This window comes from Chelonoidis abingdonii, chromosome 2, assembly GCF_003597395.2.
Source record: "Chelonoidis abingdonii isolate Lonesome George chromosome 2, CheloAbing_2.0, whole genome shotgun sequence".
NCBI classification, from domain to species: domain Eukaryota; kingdom Metazoa; phylum Chordata; order Testudines; family Testudinidae; genus Chelonoidis; species Chelonoidis abingdonii.
Genome location: NC_133770.1, coordinates 193,535,246 through 193,557,669, shown reverse-complemented (window position 1 = coordinate 193,557,669; position 22,424 = coordinate 193,535,246). Strand labels below are relative to the sequence as shown.

Below are 22,424 nucleotides of genomic sequence, written 5' to 3'. Positions count from 1 at the left end.
TAGCTTATTAATTTTAAATTGTAATAAACGTTTAATATTTGCTGCTATGTGACAGACTGAATATTTGTAATTGTTAGGCATTTACCTCTGAAATAAAAAAAAAAAAAATGAAGAAAAATTAGTGTATTTTTCCAAGTGTGGACAAGGATTTTCCAAATCCAGATTAGCAGTTACTAGCTGGCGGAAAGCAACTTTACTATTTTTCTAGAACTTTTTTCTGTATTTCAGTGTTGTGTATTATAACTTAACATTTAAATAATATTTTAATTATTTTATATGTTAATAGCAACTATTGCAAATAGAAAATAAGGGAACCCTTGCACACAAAATAAACTCTTCAACAGTTATTTCAATCAGAAATGTATTGTGAGGTTTTTTTATTTAAGCTATGGTAATAAAAGCTGCCAGTTAGACAGACACTAGTTCTTATGTGACATTGATTTTTATCCCTTGTTTGTGTTCTGTTTTATTAAGATGACAATAGTCTAGTAGGTCCACTGTAATGCAACACACAAATCTATTATAACCTGATTATATTCCCCACTGGAAGCATTTTGTGATAGAGGGCATAATCTTTAATGGAATTTGTGTGAAATTAAATTATACAAGCATCAATAAACATAACATAATTCAGAAGGAGTAAATCAGCTTAATTTATTTGCAGCTGTAATGCCATCAGTGTTAGTAGAATGCAAATGCAGAGGTTTAAAGCAGTAGCTGAAAAACAGTGCCAGATGAGCAGAAAGTTAAACCCTTTATTAGGCAGCACTGTAATTTGATGGGCAGAATGTTCACGGTTCAGCAAATCAGTACATGCAGTTGGGAGAGAAAAAAAGGCTTGGTTTCTAAAGAGAATTTCTGAGTTACTCTGAAGTGAACAGAAAAGTGTTTGATAGTACTGGTGAGATGAAGGGAGGTTATCATTTCATAACCTGACTAAAAAGGCCTCTTCCCAAGTAGGTTAATAACCAAATATAATCTGTTTCACCTCAGAGATAAATGCAATTAGGTTCAGCTGAGCATGGCTGGAGTATGACATAAACTATGGTGCTAAATTGGTGGTTACTGTAACAGCAACATGATTTTAAAGGGAAATAGATACTTTTATTCTCTTTGCTACCTGCCAAATGGGTAGCTTTTACATTGTTAGATTTTTCTGTCCTGCCCATGCCAGAATAATTTTCATGCTGAAATAAAAGCAACTGTTACATGAACTAGGTTAATTCATATAGAAATATGTTTCATTAACATGTAAAATCAGTAATTTGTATATAGTTCCAAAGGTGTGTATTGTGCTTTAGAGACAAAGAAATAGACATGGGCCAAGATTTTAAAAAATAACTATGTTGGACACCCCAGAATGGAGATACCTAAAAATCACTAGACACATGTTAAAGGAACCTGATTTTCAGAAAGTCCTGAGCATCCACCCTCTGAAAAGCAAGCTCCTTTTAAATGTTTCTAGTTGGGCACCTAAAACTTGATGCACACACTAACACTAGTCACTTTTCAAAATCTTAGCCATAGTCCCCATCCTAAAGAATTTCTATTCTTAATTGATCACAGGAAGACTAAATTGTAAGGGAGAAAACAACATACATGGGAGAGAAAGCGGGTAAGGAAGAAATACAGAGAAAAAGCTTGTCATCTTTTTTGGTGGTTCCGTACACATCCAGTTAGTTACTGGCTTAAAAGTGCAGTTCTTATTATTTTAAAAGGACTGAATTAGAGGCTCATGATTTTGAAGGATTGTAGGAAAAGGTGGGTTTTGAGGAGGAGTTTACAGGAAAAGAGGAGAGCTCTGTGGCCCACAGTGTCAGGGGTCAAAGCAAAACTGTTTTAAGTAGCCCCTTTCATTAGATACCTGCTTTAACTTTGTTTGTTGACTGAATCGGTATTTTAAAGTCCTGTGAAAGGTGACCTGTAAAACTAGAATGGAATAATTATAATACATTGTCAGATGATAGCAGATTATTGAAAAATGCATTTGCTCCTCTAATGCAAGTAGACTCAAACTAAAATGCATAAAAAGTAGGAGAGTGATAGGTCTGGAAAGAGACAGGCTTAGTAAGTTGATGTTGTGTCTGCATATACACATTGCTCTGCCAGTATAGATCAGCACGAAGGTGCAACACCCCTTGCATATTCCTAGGTCTCTTCAAAGCCAAAATCTGCCAACTATTGGAATGGTGGTTTGATCACAAGCATGGAACTCACATGTAGATTGAAACAGTTCCTTCATACAGTTGTTTTCAAGGGGTGACTTTTCAAGTGTACATTGACATTCATCTAGTTTCTTTCTTTTGTTGGATTTATTCATTATTCACTGGGTGTTTGTTTATTATGTTTTAAAGATGCATTCCCAATCTAGTGGAAACAGTACCAGCTCGACACCTTCCAGAAAAGTGCAGTCTTCAGCACCCAAGGTCCGCAAGACTGTCAGCAGTCGGATACATGAAGCAGTGAAAGCTATTGCTTTGTGTCATAATGTCACCCCAGTATATGAATCCCATGCTGGAGTGAGTGGAGAAACAGAATATGCAGAAGTGGATCAGAACTTCAGTGATGAAAATCGAACTTACCAGGCTTCTAGTCCTGATGAGGTTAGTGTGTCATGTTAAAATGTTTTAGTTTGTGAGTAACATTGAGTTTCTAAAAAAAAAAAATTATTTAACAGAAGAACAGAACTTTGAGTGAATTAGTATTTTGGGGTGGGGGGAGGAGTTCACAAAAAAAGTTGATTATTACAAACATATGGAGGAAAGAAAATAATATGCTGATTTGATGGAGGAAAGGTCTGATATTTTGTACTTAGAAGTTGTCTTAACTGTTTGACTGAGTCAAGTTGTGGAATCAACTTTGTGGGTTTGATATGAAAGTATTGCACTTGTAAAAATCAATAGTTGGGTGTGTAAATTGGTTTTCAGGACCTTGCTCCAAAATATAGTCATGCAACAGACATTCTAAAGGGTTACAAATCTAGACAATGACAAAGAAGCAGATTCCTCCTTACAAACATGTGGAGCAGTGGGTGACACTACTCATTAGGTGCACAAATGGATTTTAAAAAAAAAATCTATGCATAGAGGCCATTTAGTTCAAGCAACAGTAGACAACATGAAAGCCTTGGATTTAGCCAAAGTTTTACAATGTTCAGCACAAATTAAAGCTCAAATTCAGGAAAGGACATAAGCACATGCTTAACTTTGAGCATGTGATTAAATTCCATTTCAATCAATTAAGTCTTAAGCTCAAGTCCCACTGATGTCAATGGTACTCTGTATCTGATCAAAGTTAAATACATGCTTAAGTGCTGCGCTAAATAGGGATGCATTCTTGAATCAGGGCCTAAATGTATTATCCATGTTAGCTGATAAAATTCTTCAAAGGAATATATTCATGGGCATGACACAAGGCACAGGATTCAAAATTCCATAGAAGTGACCCATAGAATGACAGTTAGAAATATATTAGTTGTACCCTTTGTGAGAAATAAAAATACAAAGTAGCATATTTTTTATCCTAATTTGGATCTCCATAAGCAAACGTGAGGAGTCAGATATGATTTGTATATTTAAGGAAATATGTATGGGTGAAGGGATAGCTCAGTGGTTTGAGCATTAGCCTGCTAAACCTAGTTCAATCCTTGAGGGGGCCTGTTAGGGTTCTGGGGCAAAAATCAGTACTTGGTCCTGCTAGAGTCCCTTCCAGTTCTGAGATAGGTATGTCTCCATGTAAGTGTTAATAGTGCCTAGAGGCTGCAATGGATATTTTACTGTGCTTGCTATAAGTGTTATATAAATATTAAATAGTTCATCATATAAAATACCAGCACTATCCTAGCTGCTCAAGTCACACTTTTTCAATGTAGAAACAAATTACAAATAGTATTTTTAGGAAACTTTGTCCCCCTTATATTTATTGTCAAGTGCTTCATATAGAGCCAACTAGCATGGCTTGTGGGTGTTTCATATGCTATAATGACTGTCCATAGGGTCTAGGAAGTGTAAAGTGAACCCATATGGATAACTGGCTAAGGCATGCATCCCTTTCTTTAAGATTAAAATCAAGGTAGGATTTCAGACATCCTGCTTTGGGTATATAACCAATAATCCACAATCAGTTGTAGGCATTTCTATGGGTTTACGTAATGTATGTGATCTCGATGAATGGAGATAAGCAGAAATTGTGTTTATACATACCAGTCATGTTTGGAATTTATAATAAATATATAATTTGTGTTACTATATTGCATATTGATTGTTGGATCATATTATAGGCTACCAAATACCTCAATACACTGAGGAAGAAAGATACTGTAAAACATAATAAAAATGGATTTTTTTAGATAAGAAAATAACTAAATATAAAGAGCAGATGACTAAGGATGTAATGCTCCTTTGACCCTGGAAACAAAGAATGTCCTAAATCACAGGAATAGAAACCCAGATAGTAACCCTTTGCAAATTGTGCCCATGTGGAAATTGTGTGTGGAGCCTGAAAAACCTGCTGTAGAAGAGCACAGCTCCACTTTTGTCTAGTGGATGGGGGCAAGTGTAAGAATTTGAGGATAGCATGAAAGTGCTTGACTTCTGAAGGTAGGTAGAAATTTGACCTAGCAGAGAGGACAAGCAGTTTGATGGATGCTGAAAAGACAAATGGTGGATTTTACATGGAGGGTCGAAAGGAAATCAGGAGCTTATTGGATTAATGCTGGGCCCAAAGGGTAGAAGAAGCAGGCCCTGTGTTACTGATATGGTGCAGAGGAGCAGCAGGGAGTGTGATCATAGGAAAATGTTGATGCTGGGCCAGGTGGCTCAGGAACAGGACTGGAAGCTGATGGAAGAGAAGGAAGGGAGATTTTCCAGTTGAGAAAGAACTGGATCAAAATAACTGGCTGGTTGAGTGTGTGTGAGTTGCCTCACATGGGAATGAGACTTCACAGTTTGAAGGGAAAAGGAAGAAGGAAAGTAGTGGAAGACAATATGAGGCTGGAAGGGGGCGTGGTGTAGACTGGTTTTAAGGGAGAGGAGCCATAGTTGTACATCTTAGGAGGGCCATGTATTCATTCACCCAAACTTGAGAATTCAAACTACAAACTAATGAAGCAAAATCACTCACCAACCAATCTTTTGAAGATACAGTCCTAAGTGTGTTTTTATCTTTTAAAATTAATTTGCCTCTCTTTGAAACTAGTAAAATTAGTACATCAAACACATACCTTTTAATTTAATAGAATATTGCTATTGGGTAAAATATCACTATGAAGCCACAAAAACATTTAAATAATGTAAACATTTCAGCATGACCAAAAAAAAAAAATGGAAAGTGAAAAACTAGGAGGTCTTCATCATAATTTTTTAAAGAGCTCTATTGATGCAATGTTTGCAAATCACTAGAGCCTAAGGAAAATAATGTAAATGGTTCATTATTTAGCTTATTGAACTTTCCTGCAGTTAGGTTGATAGATGATGCCAATGTTTCCCAATCACCAAGTACCATTTTAAAAGCATTTTTTATTGAATAAAGTGCTCTGAATATTGCACCCTGGAGCTTTATTTAGGGAAATGGTTCAATTGATGTTTTCTGTTTAACCTCAGCATTGACCTATCACAACATATTTTGTTAATAAACAACATTATCATTTAATAGACTTAACCAGTTTTATGCATTGTACTTCCTCAGTATTACAATACTGCTCTCTTAGATTTTGCTTATGGATCTGGAGTGATTGTATTCTGTTGGAGATTATTTTATTGGTGGCCTTCGGTCTTATATAATCTAGTGTTTGTCATTTTCGTAAGAGACATTACATGAAAAATTATAGACGATTTAACTATAAACAGTTCTTCCATGTGGGAAAACACAGGAAACATTTAAATATTCTAATGAAAACAAATTACAGACTTAATGAGTTGACATGAATTCATTTGAAATTCTTCACAATCCCATTTATATATGGTATTGTGACACAAATGCACGTTTAGGAGTAGATACATTCATCATAAAATATGTAGTCATTGTCTTAGAGTAGCCTGACATAAATAACTGATTTTGTATTCTTAATGTGAACCCTACTTATGCCAGGCTCATTCTTTCTTATGATAAGTGATCAATATTTCATTTTCTCTGTAAAAGTGGAAAGTTTCATTTGTCTGTCACTTCTGTCCTCTATAGCTACAGCATAGCAAACAATGGGTACACACTGGGAAAGTCATTGACAAAATCTAAAACAACTCTTGCTCAGCTGTCATAAGTATATGTCCACATCACTTGTGGAAAGCCCGTGCTAATGTAATGTAATGAACAATCATAAAAGGATATAAACTAAGTAGATAGAGCAATAAAGTACAAAGGTCACAGACCCAAGTAATTCAGAGGCATGCTATGAACAGGAGCCTTTCAAGACCTTTGGCCTCCTTTGGTCAAGAAAGATAGATATGTCATGATTTTTAATGACTGCTTACTCTCATCTACTACCTGTTTATTGGTTATGCGTTCTCATGCATTGTTATACTCCCAAACATCTAATTCCAACATTTGGAATATTTAAATGTTACATTAAGATATGATCAGTCATCTCATTCAAATGTTAATGTGCAAGAGATAAGAGTTGCTAAAATTAATTACAAGGATACAAAGCTGATCATTTGAAAAGGAAAATGATATGGCCGTAGTGAAGCAGCTTTTGTGTTTACAAAAGTAAAGCTGTAATGTATGAGACATGTTGTATTGTTTAATTCTATTTTGTGTGTGTGCTTATTGAAGCAAGACTAATTGTGTTGTTTTGTCAATGTATTTGTGAAGAGCAAATTATTCAGTAGCATAAAACCATCACTTCCATGACCTTCGAGACCCACAAAGAATAACTACTCCATACCCTATCTTGAATATTGACTGGCGTTTTCCCGGGTGATCAGATTGTCATTTTAAGTTAATAATTTGATTTTATTTAACCATGAATATTCTTGATTAAAAATAATAAAAAATACAAATGTCAATCACTAAATCGTCATTTGTAAATATTAACAGGAATTCAGTCTCTGAGTATTCTTCACTGCTAATTGGAATCATCTGAAATGTTGCTGAACAAGTGGGGAGAATTCCCCAAAATCTTTATAGAAAATAACATGAACAGTTGGAAACACTCAGTATTAGAGAAAAAATTCTCCCCCCCACCTCCACCTAGTCTCAAAGAATAGTCTTAATTTTAAAATGGTGTGTACGTACCCTGTGTATCCTTTGTATAGCAGGTTGGTTTTGTGTAAATTGAAAGTAACTCTGTTGGCTGCAGTGAAGTTATTTGCAATTTATGCTGATTTAACTGAAAGTGGAGTTTAGTTCATGGGGTGTAAAGTACACTGAGCAAATATTATCTGAAAGATTTAGAGTAGTTACATGCCTGTGTCCGAAGAGGTATTTGAATGTGGTTTCAAGAAACATCTTATCATTTTCTCTTTGCCAAGATGAGGCAACAGTTTAAATCTGAGATATACCGTACACTTCTTACAGTATTAGATATATCTGATTCAGATCACCATCCAAAAGTTTACATGCATAGCTCAACTTTATCTGAACTTATCCAAGCTATCTAACTATTATAGAAAGCCATCTAGATATAATCTGTTGCAATACCCAAAGCAGTGAGCTATATCCTTGTATCCAACCATGTGCTTCACAGTGCAGGGCCAAAAGTGAGTGGGGAGAAGAGAGGAGACAAGCAAGAGGGGAGATAGCTTTATGCCCTCAGTCCTGTGGTTGCGTCTTCTGATTCAATACTTAAAGCAAGTAATAGCAACCTTAGGGTATCTCTTTGAGTATGTGTACGCTTCGAGCTGGGAATATGATTCCCAGCTCAAGGCAACATACCTGTGTTAGTGCTAATTGAGCTAGTGCACTAAACACAGAGTGTAGCTTCTGTGATGTGACCTATGGGAGGGTCTAGCTTCCCTGAATACATCCTAGGTTCTCAGATGGGTATGTACTCAGGGCAGCTAATCCCTCATGCTGCCGTGGCTACGCTTCCTTTTAGCACACTAGCTAGATCACAGCAAATGTGAGTATGTCTCCTCAAACTGGAAATTACACCCCCCAGTTCAAAATGTTCGTACCCTATCTTGCACCAACTGTAACAGCCCCTGTGGGCCATTCTAGCAATTGGAGAACTCCAAAACACAGCAGTGCTCCAGATATCCCCCTTCCTTGGTTATGTCCACTATGCCAACCACTGGGGGAGGGAGATGTCATCTAGAACTGGAAACATCAGGGGATCTCCAGGTAACCAGAAATGAGAACTGGCTGAAAAAAATTCACTATAACAGCTACTTTCATTGGAAAATGCTACTTTCTCAAAATTAAAACATTTTACAGGAATGTGTCAATTTCAACCAAATTTCCAGCAGAAAAAATTTGAAATTTTGAATCAAAATGGAATATTTCATTTAGAATTTATTTTTGTCCTGACTTTTATTTTAATATTTTATTATATATGTAGTTTATATTTTGTTTTGACATTATCAAAATAAAAAAAAGGATAGTTATTTTGATGTTTCCAAAATGAAATATTTAGCAATTTCCATTCTGCAGTAAATTTCAAAATACTGACTTTTTGTCCCAGTTCAGGACTAAAGGAAAATTCAAAATGTCAGATTTTCCCTCAAAATGGAAACTTGGGTTTCTGACCAGCTGTACCAAAATATTGCATTTCCAGCTACTCTGCATTGCTGGAGTGTTACAAAGGAGTCATAGAGTTTGGCAATGAGATAACATCCTTTTAAAAAAAAAAAAAACTGCATAAGCACAAGTTAAATATCACATCATTAATAAAAACTAATCATATAAAAATGTGGAGAGGAATAGTTAAGAACAGAAATCCTATGCAACACCCAGAACTAACAAACAAATGTATTATTCTTATCAGGTTATAAAGGTGTTCCCAGTCTCAGCAGGTAGTGGGTATTTGGATAGGCAGCCGAGCTCCTGAGAGATGAAGGGAAAGACAGGCTCAGTTACTCTGAAGCCTTCCTCCCACCTCTTCTTACCAGAATTCATGTGAAGATTGTTCCTCTGTGAAGATGAAACAGGAAAAGAGATGAGGCTTCTCTGACTCTTCCTCCCACCCAAATGGCTAGGCTTTGCACTTAAAAATCCGTTGTTGGGTCTGTTTCATTCTCCTGCATATCTTGAACAATGCATATTTCATCAAAAACATCAACCTTAACTCTGACTAATACATTGTTGACTTGAGGCTTAGTTGTTGTTGTTGTTTTTTAAGTATCTTTCTTAACTTGTTAAATAGGAAATATTAACAGTTAATATCTGTACATAATTTTGTGGTAAAGAATATGTTACTGCTGTTTCTTAAGAATAAAGTTACAGATGAATGTTAGTGGGGAAAATTAGTGATTAATAATAAAATTATGTAGATTGAGTTTTTCAGGCTGATCAGTGTGACAACTGTGTGTACATCTACGCATTTTATTTCTTTTTCAACAGTCTATTTATATTTTGAGATTGATGAAAGAATAGTATTTATTTTAAGTTAGAGGTAAGATAGCTGTTATAAAATATGCATTTTGTTACTTGATTAGAATAATGTTTTGTTGTATGTGCAGTGTAAGATTTATGATTCCTTAACCATTCATTTTCTTATCTTTAATAAATACTTGGGTTTTATGACTGATATGATAGGTAACTACATTGTTCTCATTTAACAACCTTATCTATTTTTATGGAGTTTTCTGGAAACTTCCAGTAAAGTTTTACATCTTTCAATTTGTGCTTTTGCTAGGCAAATGATACACAATTTAAATAGACAGGATAGCTAGGTTGCCAAATCATTAAATGAAAGGAGTGTGACGTGTTGTGCAAGCTACTAATGGCTCTTGTGGAGCCCTGCCTCGTTTTGCATGTACCTCACAAGATATGCACATTCACTAAGTCAGCCACACAGTCATGCAACAGTACAGTCTGCCTTCACTCCTCATGTTGGTAAAAATACTAAATGTCCTACTAAGTTAAATGCCAACTTGAAATGCAGGTTTCTTTGTAATGCAGTTAATGCCTAACCTATTAGCCCATTGCACTTGCTGCCCAAGACATTGTACGTTGCATTGCACTCAGTGTAGTGCTTTTTTCTTATGAAAAAATCTCAAAGCACTTAAAACACTACAAAAGGAGGTAAGCATAATTAGTCTGGTTTTGCTGTTCTAGCTAAGCATAACTGTTATAAGAGTCACTCTATCGTAGATATGGGTCTGCCTCCTCAGAGATTAGGCTGGGGGCAACTTTCTTTGTAAGCTTTGGCATGTCTGTTCCTTAGTTACCCCATTCTAAAATGCCAAGAAAAGTATTTGGTTTGCCTTAAAAGCACTTGGTAAAATCACTGTTATTGCTTGTCCTTCAGGCTGGGCAGCCATTTGAGACTACTTTAAGAATTATTTCGCTATTGATGGAGAGGGACAGTATCCATACCACAGACTATTTTAGGTGGAACAGTAACCACTGATAGCAGATTAGCCCATCTGAATTCACATGACTGTTATGACTACTTAGATTAGTGGATCAGCTTATTAATTCTGAAATGAATACATTAAAAAAAAAAAGTAATACCTGTTTCTGATGCTCATTCCTAATTGCCATGAAGGGATGGGGAAAGAGACATTCTGAAACGTTGGTGGCAATAGCCATCACCAGCAGCTCTTCTCCATCATTTTCCAGTACTGCAGCTTCATTCACTTTGTGCTCTAAGGCTTTCCTTGGTATTTATACCCCAAAGTGCATCATGCTTCAGAAACTACAGAGAAAGGGAATTTTACTGTTAGAGTTTCAGAAGAGTGGGGCAGAGGAAAGGAAATAGAATTGCAGTAGTAAGCTTCAGAAGAGTGGCAACTGCCCCAAAGACAGGGGATACGTTGGTATGGCCTTTCCTCTTGCCTTCCGCTGGTATTCACCACATAACTGGTATATTTTCAAATACCTAGTCTGAGTATTCATGCCTATTCTACAATTCTTCTATTAATACTTCTGTATATCTCACCCGCCCCACCCACTTTGCAGCTGGTCATTATATTTTTAGCACTGAAATGTCTGTATTAACAAAGGTATTCTGCATTCAAAAATATATATTAAACCAATGTTATGTTGAAAAAGCAAAATCAAGTATAGCATTCAAATCTAATTTTCATAAGTCAAAAGTGTATGAAATAAGGAATGTAACTTAAATATTATTTGTTTTTATTTTTTAGTCACTTTTAATGTGTTCTTATTGCTATGACAGAAAATATGGGAACCGTGTGGTGCCCAAAATAAGAACTCCAAATTCTCATAGTTATTAGCCAAAATATAGTATGTATATTTGCTAAATATGCTATGTATATACATCTGTAACATATGCTAACTCCCGAATTTTTAAAAATAGAATTCTAATGTTAGGTACTAATTTAGTGGCCTGATTTTTAAAAGTGATGAAAACCAAGCAGCTCCTATTGACATAAAGAGAAAATACAGGTGTTCAGCATGTTTGAAAATCAGACCACTTAGGTGCAGAAACATTAATTTAGAAGCCCAAGATTAGACTCCTATTTTTAAAAATCTTAGCATAAGCAAATAAGGTGTCTGCTTTATTTGTAAAATGTAGAGAGTTTGTGTCCTTGTAAGGTTGAACTACTAACATTTATATACATTTTTAACCTGAGAATGTGCATATTTATTCTTACCACTTTTTCTGAAGAAACAAATTATCTGATCCAAAACATTTGACGTACCAAACCTCAAATTAACCCTAAATAGAAAAGAACAATTCAGCTTTATAATGATGTAAGTATAAAATCAAGCATATTAGAGAGGTTAAGCTCTTCAAATGGTAAAGTTAAACACAACACAACTAAGACTAACTCTGATTAAAATAATTTGCAGCCTGCTGAGGGAAGGGGTTGGTTGGTTGTTTTTTGTGGGGATTTTTTGTTTGTTTTGTTTTAGAGACTAGGCTGCCCACACTGTCCTATTTAGTAAAATTTATTTCCCTGTATAAGCATTCTTCTCTGCTTTGAATTCCTTTTGTGCAGCTGATCCAGACCTTTGCTGTTTATTTTGTACAGCAATCCTTAAGTCTTCAGAAAGAATTTGACACTTTTTCCCCATGGACCCCCAGGCTGCCTATGACTGAAACCCAAGTACAGAATTAGAGCAAACAGGAAGATAAGAAAAGAGTGAGGTTAAGCCTTCCTTTGATGGAAATTAGTTCAGGCATGAGGAGATCTTGCAGGAGGACAGCCTGTTTTCGCATGCACAGAACAATATTTGGATAATCAACTTAGGAATGTTAGAGAACTCTGGGTATTTGAAGCTAGGACTTAACAATATCATTCTCAATGCTGTCAGGGTCCTGTTGGTCAGACACATGTTTTAACTGGCTGGTAGCAGTGTAAAGTTAACATGATTATCTTAAGTTGAAGCCTTTCACCCACACAGTTGATTCTTGTGCCATATTATCCAGCTATGATCCACTAGTGATCAATTCTAAACAAACTTCATAGAGTTGTAGCCCAGGTATAATCTAAAATGACTGTGTTACAAACTGCTAACTCAAATGGTCTGTGAAGCCAAGCATGAACTAAATAATAAACAGATGTGAGTCACCAAATATAGAACACTTAAGTCCTAGCTGCAAAGGGACACAAATGAGATGATAGGGTATTAGCAGAAAGATGCAATTTACAGGTCAGAATGTAATAGTAACCTTTCACTGTGAAAATTGAAAATTAACCTTGGGAGTATTGGATCATTTGCAGCAGTTTTATTGTAGAAGAAAATCTTTAATAGACTTTCACTGTGATTTTGGAACTAACAATGTTGTTTTTAAAATGTTCTTATTCTCCTCCAGTAACCATCTCTTTTCCATATTTTCGTTTATTGGTGCCTACAGTGAATTTACAGACACTGACAACATCCTGTATTAGTTTGTTAGACAGAGCACTCCGGCCACCTCCTTTTAATTTAACTTCCCATAAGGGGCTACATAAAGTGATCTACTCACCTAGGGGCAGATTCTCAGCTGGCATGAATTGTCATGACTCCACTGAAGTCAATGGAGCTATGATAATTGATGCCAGCTAAAGATTTCAGTACTGCTTTATGCCAGTTTAGGTTTAACTTTTGGGAACAAAATTGACCCCAATGCAGAGGCCCTGTACAAGGACCCACTTATGAAGGCCCTCAGCACAATAGTCAGTTTCATTCTTAAAAACTTAGGGCTAGATTTTTACAGGCAATTAAACACCTAATCCAGCCCTTGGTGAGCTTTGATAAATAGGGAGGGGACAGAGGAGTAGAATTTTGGAGGATAAATCTATTAGCATATATTACCAATTAAAAGAATATGGAATGTTATTGTATATCAGAGAGTGATAAAGCAGGTTTCCTAACTTAAAAACATTTGGCTAAATAATTCCAATGGTCATTATAACACTATTGAAAAAATAGGATACCACAGTTTGTAAAGAACACTGTGCACAAAACAGGAGGTAAGTAGCATATTACTAAGTTTAGTAACTTTTCAAAATTGCTGCTTCATTAGAGGAAAAATATGAAGTTCTCAACAATTAATTTGCAGTTCCCTAGGGTGTGTATTTAAGATGCAATGAAATTAATTTTAGCCAGTGTTTATGAACTTTGTACAATGCAGCAGTCGTCCCCATCATCACTCTTAGGAAAATAAACTACTTTTCTAAGCACTTTTGGTTGATCTAGATTTGTAAAGGGTTGTTTCATATATGGTTTACTAGGCAGAGACCCAGATATAGTATATATTATAAGAAAAGTAATCAACTTTTAAGTTTAAGTAACTACAGTATGCTGAAAGACATTAAGTAATACAAGCTTTATGTTGTCTGTTTACAAATTGTAATAAGTAAACATCTATGAAACCACAGAGTTACAAAAATATGTAACATGGAATTATTCTCATTACTTTGTATTCATTAATAAAAAACAATGTTTTTATGAACATTGTAGAAAACAGATTTATTTATTGTATTATGTTTTGCACACACACTTTGGTATGTCTTCTGTTAACTCTAAATGAGCAGATTCCTTTAGTAAAACCATTTTAGTATGAGAACTGTTAAAGAAAAATATTTCTGCACAGTACACTCTAATGATGGTACAACCTCTTTTCAGTGAATAAGAAATAAGTGAATTTCTGTGTATGAGAAATAAACTCAAATAAACCTGTTTATATGCTTTATAGTGAGTTTATAAAAATACACATACCATTATTGTTGTTTTGTCATCTTATACAAAAATATTTCCGTGCTTAAATTCTGTAAAACTGTACATGAGATTTGTTTTTCTTAGTGTCTTAGGGAAGGTCTTGACCCTTAACCTGAAGTCAGTTGTTTGGCTTTAGTGTAGTTTACACAAGGGTATAATTGACCTTTAACACTTCAACGTGCTTTTCTTTAGGTAGCTCTGGTACAATGGACAGAGAGTGTTGGTCTTACTCTGGTTAACAGGGATCTGACCTCAATGCAACTGAAGAGTCCAGGAGGACAAATTCTGACGTATTATATTCTTCAAGTTTTCCCCTTCACATCTGAGAGCAAACGCATGGGAATCATAGTCCGGGTAAATGTTTTGAATATTCTTTAAATTGCTTTTTTACTTACTAAGAGGTTTTTTTTAACAGTGTACCTGTTTGTTCAATATAAATGTGGACATTTCAAAGTATGTATAGTTTAGATATTTTGTAAACTTTTCAAATATAAAACTTGGAAGATTTGTAAATAACACTCATTTGTCAACAAAATATTCAACAAGATACTTTAGAAAATTAAGACAAGGTCTCTGCTGCAAGGTGCTCCATTTAGGCGGAACTCTCCAACAACATGGGGCCACATTGACCTCAATACTTCATGCATAGAGCAGCTTCCACAATCACAGCCTAAAACTCCAGTATTAATTTCCCCATTGTACCTATTATAGTTCGGTTAATGTTCCAAGATTTAAGAGTAATATTCAAGTACCAAATGTACTTTAATATACAGGGGCATGTTAATGACCAACAGTGCCTGAGACACAAGGGCCCAGATCCACAAAGGTACTTAGGTGCCTAAGGATATGTCTACACTGCAATTAAAAACCCAGGGCTGACTCAGGCTCCCAGGGTTCAGGCTACGGGGTTCTTCAATTGCTGTGTAGACTTCCGGGTTTGGGCTGCAGCCCAAGCTCGGACTCTCCTATCTCACAGGGTCTGAGAACCTGGGCGCCATTCCAAGCCCAGAAGACTACACTGCAGTTAAGCAAGCCCCTTAGCTTGAGCTCCACGAGCCCGAATCATCTGGCACAGGCCAGCCATGTGCCTAATTGCAGTGTAAACATTCCCTAAGTCTGAAGTTTAGAGGCACATGTCCCAGTTTTAGTCTTCACTATGATCCTAATAACTCCTAACTCTGTAGGCGCTTAAGTTTTCAGGGTAAAAAATTTCTAAGCACCTAGGATTTTTACATCTTGGCGTGTGCACTGCTGCCCCCTCTAGGTATTTATCTCTTTTGTATGCCCCAGAGTGGCCCACAAACCAGGGGAAGATAGGCATTCACCCGCTTATCTCATGTACAGGGTCCAATCAGGTAGGCTTGCTCAGAGGCCACCTACTAGAGTAGGTCTTATTCAAAATCTGGCCAGTGGTAGTGGTGGTGCCTACCTTATAACTTATAGCCCAGTAGTTAGAGCAATTGCCTGGGATATGGGAGACTCAGTTTCAGTTCCCCCTCTGCTTGAGGGGGGAGAAATGATGTGAACAGGGGACTCCTACTCTTCAGGAGAATGGTCTAACAAGTGAGCTATGGGATATTCTGGTATAGGACTCCCTCAGTTTCTCCTGTTGAAGCTGTTCCATTTTCAGGTGTTGTGGATTGCAGTGGTGTTCCTGTGATTTTCTAGCACCTGAAAGGTAGGCATTGCAACACTCAGCATTGCAATACCTAGGTCCCTTTGTGGATCCTGGCCAAAGTGCTAGAAATAGAGGTTCCTAAGGGAAATGTTGAAACAACCTCAACCACAGCAACCAAAAATACTCCATAGTAATACAAGGAAGAATAAATTGAATTAGGATTGTTTTTGTAAAACGTAGTTGGAAATACTTTGATAACAAAAGAACTGACCTCAGAAGCTGGCAATTCTGTTGTTTGTTTTTGATTTTTAGAACCTGGTTGTAAAATAGTGTATTTTTAAAAAAGCTTAGCAATGATTTGTGATCATAAAGTTTAATTGGTAATTATATTACCAGTCACTTTTGGGGAAGTGCAGCTGCACAAAAATATCTTTAGACTTTATTAAGAAAGTGATTTATAAATTGTGGAATAACAATTTGAGAGATATTATGTAACTTTTTATTACTGTATCATTGTATCAAGTTATTTTTCATTAAAATACAATGCAACTCCTTGAAATATACAATATCTCCAGCTTACCTCTTTCTATTGTCTAACTGGATTGTAAGCACTTCTGGGTGGGAATATAGTCCTCCTTTCCATTTTCAAAGCACCTAGCCAGCATTTTATAGTATACAAATAATAATGTATAATTAGGGCTTCTGGTTTTTCTTTTTTTTTCTTTAGGGCTTCATTTATTTTGAGCGGTTTTTGAGTTTTATTTAGGTGTCCACAATTCAGGGTGTTTTCATAGAATGAATGTTTTATAAATCACACCCCTGTTACTGGGGTCCATGTTACTGTTCCATGCAGATAGGCCTTTAGATACAGATAACCATTTCCAGTGTTTATTGGATAAACACCAGTATTATTTTTTAATTGGGAGTGTTTTGTCAGTGTTATCAGTTAAAAACTAAAATCAGCAGCCCTATTTATAATCTTAATGTGAAGACTTATGTATCTGAGGGAAAGGTGGCAGCCTTAATACAGAAATGTATTTGTGCTGTATACCACAAAAGAGGCAGAACCTACCAGTAGTTAGAACAGGATCTAGGAGTTAAGAAATCCAGGCTTTATTTTCAATTCTGCCACTGCTGTACTTTGGGTTTTTTGGGGCAAATCATTTAGACTCACTATTCAAAAGTGACCCCTATAATTTTGCCTTCATTTTTAGAGCAACCAACTTTTAGCTATTTAAGGATTGATTTTCAAAAATGCTAAGCACCTGTATCTTGCATTGACTTAATTTGGAATTGTAAGTGTTCAGCATCTCTGTAAATCAGACCTTAGAGTTGGGCACCCAAAAACTGAACCCCACTCAAAATTATAGTTCACTTTTTGAAAATTTGGGACATTGCTTCTCTTCCTCGGTTTGCCTTGATGTATAAAATGTGGTGCAGTCAGTTTACTCTATCAGTTTGTGGATTTTAGTTGTGAATATGCCCCAACAGGCTAAGGTGTGCACATTTTTGTGGATAAAATTAATTAAATTGGGTAATAAATCTCACTGATCTTTTTGTAAAGTGCTTTGAGAACTTGTATGAAAGGTGCTATGTATATGTTAAAGGGGTATGGTCACTGCTATTGGCTATTTCAAATTTGTTTTACTGTGTTAAAGTATAAGCGGATTGCTTTGAAGATACGGTCATTTTGATTAAACAATACAGACAAAATATTTCTTCTGCTGTTTTTCTAAAATTGCAGGATGAATCTACTGGAGAAATCACCTTTTATATGAAAGGTGCAGATGTCGCAATGTCCACCATTGTACAGTACAATGACTGGTTAGAAGAAGAGGTAAGAAACGGCATGGGTAGAACTGAGCCGAAAATTAAGTAGCAGAGACTGTGTACTTTATTTTGTCATGGCGAAATATTTTATAGCTGAAATTTGCAAAGAACAGAAGGAGAAACCACCATGTCTTCTTTACCACAGAAATTCGAATAGGTTCAGAAATGGAAACATTAAATCAAAGAAGTAATGGATTGTGAAATGCAAATTAGGTGTCTCATGAATAGATTTTAAGGAATTGCAATTGTTTTCAAATTTTGTATCACCCAGAAAGGAAAGCAGAGGTAATAGTTTTACTGAACAACATAGCGACCTAAGACTAAGGATATATTTGTCATGCTGAATGTCCCTTACAAAACAAATGTACACATAAAACCCAAATACTTTTGAGAAGTATTCTGTATATAGCACTACTAGTCTCTTTACTGTTACAATTGGCTGGGAATCCTGAAATATCTTCATGGATGTAACCAAAATTAAATAAATGTACTTAACCATGTGTGTATAAACGTAATTTTTATAGTAATATAAGCTCCATATATATATATATTTATTTGCACAAACTACATTTCAAAACTTCTTAAATATTTTCCACTGTGTTGCTGTACTAGGCACCAGTAATCATCCTAACCTGACCCTGCCTACAGATGTTATGGTAATTAAATGATCACAGCATGTATGTTCATAATGGTATTGGCAATATGAATCAATATCTGCTTCAGGGTGGTTTGATTTAATCAGAGACATGAATAAATTAAATTCCCTCAAGACCTAGGAAAATGTCATAAAAATTACTTTTGGCGATAATGATACACAATTAATTGTAAAATACTTGTTTAATTTATTTAACATTATGAGGTCAAGTCAATAAGTGTTTTGCACCAGACAGGAAGCATCAGGCTTGTTTTTTATTAAGACCATTGTTTTATGCTTCTTTTTATTTATTTTTTTTAAGACTACTTTTTAGGGTGTAGTCTTTTGATCAGCAAGAAATGCATTTGCTACAGAGAAGTCATATTTCCTTGACAGTCATTGCTTGGCTCTATCGCATATGCTTTAACCATCTAAAAGATTAGTATAACCAATTCTAAAACTTCAGTCAAAAGGAAGTCTCCTTATTAAAAAGATTAACAGGAGGAATCCAAGTGACCTAACTAACAATAGCATACTGTGTTATCCTGTAGGAGAACCAAAGTGAAGGTTTTTTCCTGATTCAGTCTCTAGCTATTCCAGATAAGTAACTACGGGAACAAATTCATGACTGTTAAAGATGGGGGGAAACTATAAGTCTATTTACTGTAGTATATCTTGCTAGAGCAAGATTGTTCTGTACAATATATTCTTTAGTACTTTGATCTATCCAGTTTCACATGTCTCTGCAGTCACAGGTGCCAATTTTCCAAAGTGCTGAAGGGTGCTCGACCCCCAGCTTTACTCCATGCCCTGCCACACTCCTCCCCTTCCCCCAAAGCCCCACCTCGACTCTTTCTGCCCCTGTACCACTCCCACCCTGCCTCTTCCCGCCCATTTCTGCCCTCTCTCCTGAGCACACCGCATCCTCGGGGAGGGAGAGGGAGGCGCTGATCCACGGGTCCCACCGGCGGGCAGGAAGTGCTGTGGGGGAGAGCAGCTGAGGGGCTGCCAGTGTGTGCTCAGCACCCACCATTTCTTCACTGTGGGTGCTCCAGCCCCAGAGCACCAGGGTGTAGACGCGCCTATGTCTGCAGTACTCTCAAAGCATTCAGCTCTTCATATGGCTCAGTAGCAGCAGGTGACTCACTAACATTTGACTCCATCATTGCTATTGGTATCATAGTTGGAACTGCATTTATTTTCATGGAGATTTTAAGTTATTTTACAGATATTTTCAAATTGTGTTTTTAGTTATAAGTGACCTTTGTCTGCCCAGTGTCTAAAGTTATATGTTTAGCTAATGTTTTTTAAACTGTCACTGCTAAAGTTAGTACACATTAAAGTTACATTCTGAAGGATACTATTGTTTGTTTGTACCACTTTAAATAATGACTGACAAAGCACAATATGGTGATAAAAGTAATAATGATAATTACTCCAGCCAGGAAAGGTTAGGGCTTTTAAAACTCGCTACTCAAATAATTAAATTTAAGCATCAGAGGGAAATAAAATTATGAAATGCATAGTTCAGTCAAAAAACTAAAATAACAGCACCTTGAAAGAATAAAATTACAAAGAATATATGTGCATTGCAGGAATTACCAAGAAGAAACAATAATAATAATTATAATACAATATGTGGGGGGGGGTGTGAAAGAGACTGTGTGTGTGTGCGTGAAAGAGAGAGACTGTGTACGCTTTTGCCCCGTTCGCCCATATTAAAGACCGGCCCTGGTTCCAATGAATCCCATCTAGTGCTTTCCACCTGCAGTTTGGTGACTGACCTAACCCCTCATGAGTTGAATTGAGAGAAGAAAGAAAGAAATTGGTGGCTGGGCTGAGGATAAAAAGCATATACATTTTCAGCTCATAGTTACATTTTGGGGGTAAAGCTATAAATTGGTGAAAATTCCATCTGAACCATAATTTTACCTTCCCCTAGATTCTCTCTGTCTGTGTACTATGATCTTCTACCAATAGATGGAGTAAGGAAAATTCATTTCAGTTTCTATCACTTATAACTGTAGCAGGATCATTAGCTCCAGTTTTAAATTTTATCGTTTTAAAATCTGTGCTGCAATCTCTGTCTAGCTGAGGGGCAATTTTCATTTTTTTTCTTTACCCTGCTCCAACCATAGTCATCTGCAAGAGGGTAGTCTATCATTGAGGTTTGTCCCCCGCCAGGACAGGCAGAGGGAATGCCTCATGAGCTTATGGTCTCTAATTGTGGGCCTCCCATTTGAATCTTAACAGCTGGATGGGTCAGACCCTTATCTATGAAGTTTTTCATACAGGCTCTCTTACCACTGGAATTGCATATATATTGTGTTTGCAGCCATTGTTTTCTCTGCCTGAAAGAGTAAAGAGGTACATGGTAGCCCTACATCACAAAAGTAAGGCTCCTGGAGTTCTCCTAGTTGTGGGTCTGTGATTTTGGACAACCAGATTCAGGTCCCCTATAGTCAGTCTCCTTGGGCCATTGCAGAACTGCCCCCAGGGAAGTGGCCTTTGAGGCAGAAGTATATATATTATTGCTTTGTCCAGTCTATAATAGAAATGCCAAATGATGCTGATTCTGTCACTGACCTTGAGAGATTATTCCATAGCCCAAGATTAGCCAGGGTGTGGACAGGTGTCTCAATTGTCCTCCAGTGTCTCTAGCTGCTATGTTATGAAGAAAACCTTGTGAAAGTATGACAAGTGGTAGTCTTAGTTTGCAGAGGATCAGAAACACAAGCTCTGAGTTGTAAATTGCCCCATGCATTCCAAAAGATGCTAACTCAAATGCAAATCATGATACTTTAAAATGTCAATATTATTAACTATTTCATTGATCATCAAAGCATGTAAGAAAATAGGAAATAAATTAAAGATCTACACGATCTACTCTGATTAACTGCCCATTTTAGGTAGGTCTTTTGCAACATCTGAGAGTTGAATGAGCCATGACTGGTTTCAGTTTCGAAGGGGGGACTTACTATCAAAAGAATGGAAAAAGCTAGCCTAAAATGCCATGCTGTCAGGAAGATTTTCCTTATATTCAGACTACATTTAAAAAAAATGAATCCTATTCCTTCTAGTTATATCCCTGCATACCACATGAAATAATCTCTCCCTACCTGGTGTTTGCATGCTTCACAACTGTTATTGTTCCCCACCTCCTACCCTTTAATACTGATCTATCCAAGTGTATGTTTTTAGCCCTTTACATTAGCCTATTTTGCTGTCATGCAATTGCAAACTCATTTAATTTGCTGTTCATTTTTACTCCTTAGTCTCTTTCTGAATTACTGCTTCTCATGTTACTCATTACCACTGAATATCTGCATTGTGGATGATTTTTCTCTATTTGTCCATTAGCTTGTATTTTTCACAGATTATTACATTTTTTAAGTTCTGCTGTTTCTAAGATTTCTGGATATATTTGTATTATTTCAGAGTTTTTTCTGTTTTACAACTCTGTTTATTATCTGTTTGCTGTTTATTCCTTAATAAATCATGAATATAAATGTGACATAGTACTTATTTTAACACAGATTTATGCACAACTCGCTAGGCACCTTCCTCCAATTCAGTACTTTACCACTTAGATCACAGCCTCTTAGCCAATTTTCAGTGTATACTATAGCATTTTTATCAAAGGTGATTTGAATTATCCTTTCAACAAAGATTTCATGAGCCATACTATCAAATGCTGTTCTCAATATGTGGTGCTCCACAGGGATCCAAATTACTTATTTGTCTCAGCTTGGCTAAGGAAAAGGTGTGTTTGAGATAAAGGAGTTTTCAGGCTGGGTTAAAACCACTATGCAGTATGCACAAAAGAAACCAATCTCACTATTTTACTAGTCTGAGCTTTTAGCTCTCTTAGCATGTAGACGGATGCCTTATGTGCAGTAAAGGAAAGATTAGTGATTCCTTTATCTTTATTTATGACTGTGGTAAACGTCTGTCTCAAATCTGGACTTAGAGTTCAGCATCTGAGTGTTTACTGTGAACCTTCCCCAAGCTTATATCCAGCTTGGATCTATCTCGCTGCCACCAACTAGGACTATTGGGGTTCCTAGTTAC

At 36.3% G+C, this 22,424-nt stretch overlaps 1 protein-coding gene across 6 annotated transcripts in view; it reads left to right on the top strand.

Annotated features, from left to right (window-relative positions):
• The window catches only part of ATP9B (ATPase phospholipid transporting 9B (putative)), a 313,691-nt gene that overhangs the window by 263,242 nt on the left and 28,025 nt on the right, over positions 1-22,424 (top strand). For all 6 annotated transcript variants that reach the window (XM_075062887.1, XM_075062888.1, XM_075062889.1 and 3 more), the window contains 3 exons: positions 2,355-2,603; positions 14,464-14,625; positions 17,634-17,726. In XM_075062887.1, the coding sequence (XP_074918988.1) occupies positions 2,355-2,603; positions 14,464-14,625; positions 17,634-17,726 (504 nt within the window). The remainder of the gene's footprint in view (positions 1-2,354; positions 2,604-14,463; positions 14,626-17,633; positions 17,727-22,424) is intronic.